The 6,506-nt window shown below is 43.0% G+C and overlaps 1 protein-coding gene across 2 annotated transcripts in view; it reads right to left on the bottom strand.

Annotated features, from left to right (window-relative positions):
* Positions 1–1,622: 1,622 nt before the first annotated feature.
* Positions 1,623–6,506, bottom strand: part of CA5A (carbonic anhydrase 5A) — a 30,883-nt gene continuing 25,999 nt past the window's right edge. For both annotated transcript variants that reach the window (XM_077931618.1, XM_028739950.2), the window contains exons 6-7: positions 5,475–5,630; positions 1,623–3,688 (exon numbers count right to left, since the gene is read on the bottom strand). In XM_077931618.1, coding sequence (XP_077787744.1) covers positions 3,479–3,688; positions 5,475–5,630 — 366 coding nt within the window. In that variant the 3' untranslated portion in view covers positions 1,623–3,478. The remainder of the gene's footprint in view (positions 3,689–5,474; positions 5,631–6,506) is intronic.

Below are 6,506 nucleotides of genomic sequence, written 5' to 3'. Positions count from 1 at the left end.
CAGGCACATCCAACTCCCAAGTGACTGCGATCTACTAACAGTATAAAAATACTGGCTGTGATCTACCCATTGTCATTGCCAGGCAAAGTTGTTGAGCTTTTATGGGGGGAGGCAAAGCTGTTGTTGAGCATTTTGGGGGGGGGAGGCACAGTTACTTTCCCCCCTACTTCTTTAATTGGACACGATCGACCATTAATGTCCTGCGATCGACCGGTAGATTGCGACCGACCTGTTGGACATGCCTGGTATAGAACAAAGAATCTCCACTCGTCCCAGAACTTGCTTCAGTTTAGACGTATTCTGTTCTTGGAACAGCATCAGCTTTATCACAGGGCAAGGATTTGCTGGAGGGCCCCACACACCCAGAGGCAAGATGCTGCACCCAGAGGCCCTTTTGCTGCTTCACAGGCATTATGATACTGGATGGTGTAGAAGTTTCTTTCCAGACATTGATTCATAGCAGCCAGGAGTCAGGCGGAAGATTGGAGAGGGGCATTTTTGTACAGTTGCGCTCAACGCTGAAAACGCAGGGAAAGAAGAGGCAGAGAATGTTTTCGCATAAGAATATCTCTCAAAAATAGGGGTCAAAATAGGAGGGAGTGGAAGAACGGGGTCAAATTATTAATATTGCTGAGGCCTAGTTACAAAGTGAGTTTGATTCCTTGCAATGCATACAACATGGTTCCCCCATTAAAAGCAAATGGTACAGGCATTTATCAGCTTAAAGCAGACAAACCCCTTTACCTATCACATATTTCAGAGCCATTTTATATGCAACTAGTTCTTCCATTCTGAGATGCCAAAGCACTTTTTTTTTTTGCAGACGTATCACGATTTCTTTATATGGGCTTGTACATGCCCCCAGAATAGCTTGCAAATCAGTGCTCTCTGCTTCTCTTATCTTGAGAGGTTCAAATGCTTCTGAGCCATTTCAGAAACCTCTGGCCTAGCATTCATGAAAAGCCCTGCTTGGCTCTGGGGTCCCGCAACACTGTATTGTGCCAGCACGTTCATGCACTGCTTCTGCACGCAGCCTAGCCACTCCACTGGGAAGATGGAGGGAGGAGGCCAGGCAAACCATCCAGCCTCCATCCAGATCTCCCCCGGGAGGCCCCAGTGATTTACAGAATTTTTTTTAAAAAATGCCTAGTAGGCAGTTTGCTTGGTATTCTTTATGGTTACTGCTCAAGCGAACAGGCAAATACAATGGCATTCAAAGCACCCAGATTGCTTTTGGAGTGCATGTTTCATGCAGTCCAGGAGCATAATGAACCATTACGTTATTCTTCAGCAAGTACTGCTCTCAACACAGTGTGTTATTGTTCTTCCGTTCCAAGTACAATGCAATTCAGTAGATTTTTTATCTAGTCACAGGCGCTCTCCATACAATGAAACAGTTCATTTTTCCTCCCTAAAAGGAGGATAAAACTGAAATAACTTCTGGCAACAGGAGGAGAGGTTTGTAAATACGCATTGTGTTTAACCAATCCACCAACCTAAGTGTCTGAGGTTTTTTGTTTTAGAAAACAGGTGTTAACAGCCTATATAAATTGTTTCCGCCTGGTATCCAAGCCACATGGAGACACATTAATTAAATCAGAATCACCGCATCGCACTATTACTAATTTGAAAGCAATTCATTTAGCATATTCAGAACAAGGGGTATATATGATAGCAGATTTTATAAATACACAGGCATAAGAACAGTCAGGAAGATAAACCATTTATCAAAAAGACAAGTCAAAAAGACAACCCTGAAGTACAGAAGCCAATCCCGTTTCCTAAAGTTGTGTAAACTACCTGGCTCCTATTCTCACCAGCCTAAGTGGAATTAAAGGGTTGATGCAACTAGGTAGACCCACTGAAATTAATGGGCCCAAGTAATCATGTCCATTCATTTGAATGGGTCTTCTCTGGGTAGAACTAACATTGGCCATAACCTAAAGTTGCCACCTTCTGCAAGGTTTAAAACCATTGTGCATGCCAAACTGAGCTCCTATCCTTAGGCCAAGTGTGGGGACCCTCTAGATGTTGCTGAAGTACAACTCCCATCAGCCCCAGCAAGCTTGAAAATGGGCCAGGGATGATGGGATTTGTAGTTCAGCAATATCTGGAGGGCCAAAGCTTTTTCCACACCTGCCCTATTTAGTTACTGAGAATAGATTGGTCCAAATATATCCATACGGCTGATGCCATATTCTAATTTTTGCTATACTCAAGTTATATTTGGCACACAAGACCCACCAGCCTATGGTTGAAAAGGAGAGGACACCCTTGCAGAAAACAAGCTGTGTGCTAAAGACACTCCCTGTGGGCAAGTGGGAAACGTAAAATTAATCCCACTTTTGTATGGAGCAAAATGAGGGCACACATGTAAACAAAAACCGATGCTTGCAGAAAGTGGATTTCAGTTCACCCTATAATTTAAGTAACATGACTAATGAAGCTTGTTTTTCAAAACTGCTAGAACAATTTATTTCTACTTTTGACATGTACATTCTGAAACTGTAACAGAACACTCCTTAGTACTATTACGTGATATTTGGGGGGGGGGGTCTGAAAAGGGCTGCAATGCTAAAAGCAATTGATTAATTCTGGCACATGATAAATCTCAAGATAGCTTTAGCAGAAGATGGATCCCGGATGAGGCTTGTTTCTGCTCATACAAATGCTTTGCAGGCTTTTGTTTAAAAATACAATTGAGACTTGAGATCAGCCTACAGAGTAGGGGGGAAATATATAATTATAGGTGTGCTCATGCCGAAGTCTACACGTGGGAGTCCCAACCATGTCAGTAAATATATACTGATGTGTACATACACCAAAGCCCAGTCCTATGCCCATTTCCTTAGAAGTTGGTCCCGCTGATCTTAATTGAGCTCATTTCCAAGGAAGCACACTTAGGATTTCATCCAGAATCCATTTAAATCCACTGGTTTGTGGAAAGGGCTCATTCCCTGGATCTAGGAGAACTAAAACAAACACCTCTGGTAGGCACAAAAGATACAGTGAAAAATTATTTAACTGTTATAAAGTTAAAAGCTCAGAGGTAGATAGAATTGGACCGTGTGTACCAATATAAGCACAAGTCCATGCATAAAAAAGTCATCTACTCGTGCAAACTCTCCATTTCCTAGAGCTATGCTTTAGTTATGTCTTTCCTGGAATGTGTCCTCTTGGGGACATCTTTTGCCACCATACAGCTTATGAAACTGAGAATCTGCAAATACATATATATTGCAATAGAGAAGTCTTGATGACAAAGCTTGGAATTCTACTTGATGTATACTCTGAATGACTATTTGTAGGAGGGGTTTAAGTTAAAGCAGGTTATTGTGCTACAGAAAAAGCAGCTCATTAGAAGAGGAAAGAACCCCAAACAAACCCAATACCCTTTAAAGTAAGTGACCTTGCATCAAGATATATTCTAAACATATAAAGTGCTAATAAACATTGTATATATTCCCCCCCCCTCTCCTTAAAGGCGCATGTGCCCCGCCTGGGCCGTTTCCTGCTGGGCATGATGTATCTGTTCATCTGATCTTGTTTCAATGTTCCGTCGGTGCTGGATTAGGAAAGAGGAACGGACGGTACGATCCATTATTGGCTGAAGTGGACGGAAATTGTCCACCATCCTTTGCTCTTCTTCTCCCGCAGGGGTGAAAAGCAACATCCGAAACACCTCAAGCTGGAAATGACAAAGAGCAAAGTCCAGAAAACGTTAGGGAAGAAACAAAATTGGTCTCTCTCTCTCTCTCTCTCTCTCTCTCTCTCTCTCTCACACACACACACACACCCACACCCACACCCACACCCACACACACACACACACACCTCTAATACCCAAGTTAATGGTTCAGCTCTCTTCCAGAGCTGCATAAGAAGAGACTGGGCCGCCCTTGGCCACCTGGAGACAAAATCCATCTCTTATCATTTGCAGCTTGTCAGCCTTTGAGAACATTATCAAATCCTAGACATTTGCAGGATGGCGGCATGCCATCTCTTAATCAAGCCTACATTCTTAAACTGGCCCAGTTTCCAGGATTCAAACACCCAGAAGTTAGAGGCCCAGTGCAGTCACAACTATGGTTTGTTGCCTTGGCCCCGAAGATCCCAAATGTGCAACAAAAGCAACCACAGTTTATCTTAACTAGCTAAGCCCTGCACCCAGAGGCCATGCAAGACCAGGCTGCTGATAACAGGGAAGCTGCCTTAACCATGGTTTGCTCAACAACAGTTATTACTTTGTTGTTGTTCTGATTATGTTATACATTTTTAAGTTAGCTTTGTACTGGCCTTTTTTTTTCCTTAACCCGAATTCTAATGGCCATTACAGATCTCTTCTTCTGAGTCAAAAAAGGAATGTAAGTCTTTAAATGAAAGAAAACATTAATCACATGCCACAATTTCGCAGTCAGGTTTGTGATCAATTCTTACTCATGACTCAGATGCAATGCTCAGCTTTGGCTAAAGGAAAGCAAACTATGGTTAAGCATTATGACTGTACCGAGTTAGTGAATCCTGGAAAAGGAATCTAAGGAGAAAAGTGAGAAGGCCATTGCTAGAAAAGAATTCAAACATAATTTGACCCATAGAAACTGGAAAGGCCCAATGCGTGCCACAAAAGCAAGTGTTATTTTAGAGAAGGAAGGAACTGAGCTTAAAAAGAGGGAAATAGCTGAAATCCTCAGGACCCAACCATGAAAGTAAATCCCACTGAGATAAGCAGGAATTGCTTCCAAATGAGAATCCGTATGATTTTGCTTGTTCCAATAGTGATATTATTGTACTGCCACTGTTAGGAACAGGAAGCATTTCATTTTGTTTGTCATCATCTGTCTGTCTCTCTCTGCACCAGACGTTGTTTAAAATGCTCATACTTGGAGCCAAATTGGATGTAATGCTCAACATGCCATTTGCAATCATGTCAGTTTACAAAACAATTAACACAGGAACTGGACAATTTTCACTGAGAGGGCTTAACCTCCCCCCACCCCACCATGATCCCAAAGTCACCCAAAAAACCCGGAACACTATCTCCCCGGAAGCTGCAATTAGCATTGGGTGGGAAGCTTTGAGATACCAAACAAAAATTACAATTTTTTTACCCACATGGTTGCTAGTTACATGTTCGTGACTACTACTAGTTTAGCTTGCAACACACACACACACACACACACACACACACACACACACCTCTACAATACAGAGTTTTAAAGATTTGCCTTTCCACATATAAACTCAGCCTAACAGTGTTAGATACGTCTGCAGGTATTATTCAGCAGTATGTGCTTTCTATACTGCACTTGCAGAGGTGAAAATAAAGTAGAGTTGCATTCACAACATTTTAGAAGACGCCAAGTTCCTCCTAGAAAGCTTTTTTCCCAGCTGAGAATCTCATTCTTCCTTTTACTTTCCCACATCCATCCCCAGCAATACATCAGCTACAGATGGCGAGTTTCCATTTGCTCTACCTGATCATCATCAACCTCTATTGCCTTCTTCTTGATGATCCAGGTGACGGACTCTGAAAGCGGTGGGGTGGTCAGAGATCCTGCGTACGTCCAATAATCAGGGCATGATGGCAACAAGCAGGACGGGTCAAATTCATCAAACTCAACGAGATCATCCTAGCAAATGCAAGCATCAGTGATTAGCCTGGGTTATTCTGTGCAATTGCCTTAAAACTTAGGGAACAAGCTGTGATATCATCATGCTTAAGGTTTTAAATGACACTTCAGGTTAGATTTTAGTGAGTAAGATCTAATTTATATATTTTAACTGCTGCTATATCTGTACTGTCCCTGTTATACCGAACTGCTAATTTAAATGTATCCCTATTGTGTTTCATGACTTCCCTGATTTTGGATGTGAGCTGGAACTGGTCTGTGACCGAAATAATTCATTCAGTCTGGATTATTTGTGATGGGATCCTCAGCTTGCATTACTGGTCTTCCTGGGTCCTCAGGCACCAAGCGTGGAGAGAGGAGCCACAATTCAATACACCACAGCATCCCCATCACATATAGTAGGCCTCAGCTCCTTTTGTACTGCTGTCAGATTTTGAGCCTGTAGGCAGGGATGATCTTATCTTTTTATGTATGTACACAGGGAACATATACGAAGTCAGACCACTGGCTCATCTTAACTCAATATTGTCTGCATGGACTGGCAGCAGCTCTCCAGGGTTACAGGCTGGGTTCTCTCCCAGCCCGACTTGAAGATGCTGCCAGAGATCAAACCTGAGACCTTCTGCATGCAAGGCAGACGCTCTTCCACTGAGCTACAGCCCTTCCAGAAGCCACTGGGAGCATGGCACACACATCCTGGCTCCTCTGCTTGGAATCAGACTGCGCAACTCTCTGAACAAATGCCTGGCTCAAAGTGGGAGCAAGGCCTTGTGAGGTTCCAGTGCTCTAGGCCACCTGTGACATAACACAGGCACCATAAGGCCACCAGCATAAACACAACAGGCGAAAGCATCATCCAGGAATGATCACCGTCAG

This window comes from Podarcis muralis, chromosome 7 (genome assembly GCF_964188315.1).
Source record: "Podarcis muralis chromosome 7, rPodMur119.hap1.1, whole genome shotgun sequence".
Classification (NCBI taxonomy): Eukaryota; Metazoa; Chordata; class Lepidosauria; order Squamata; family Lacertidae; genus Podarcis; species Podarcis muralis.
This window is presented reverse-complemented; position numbering and strand designations above follow the sequence as displayed.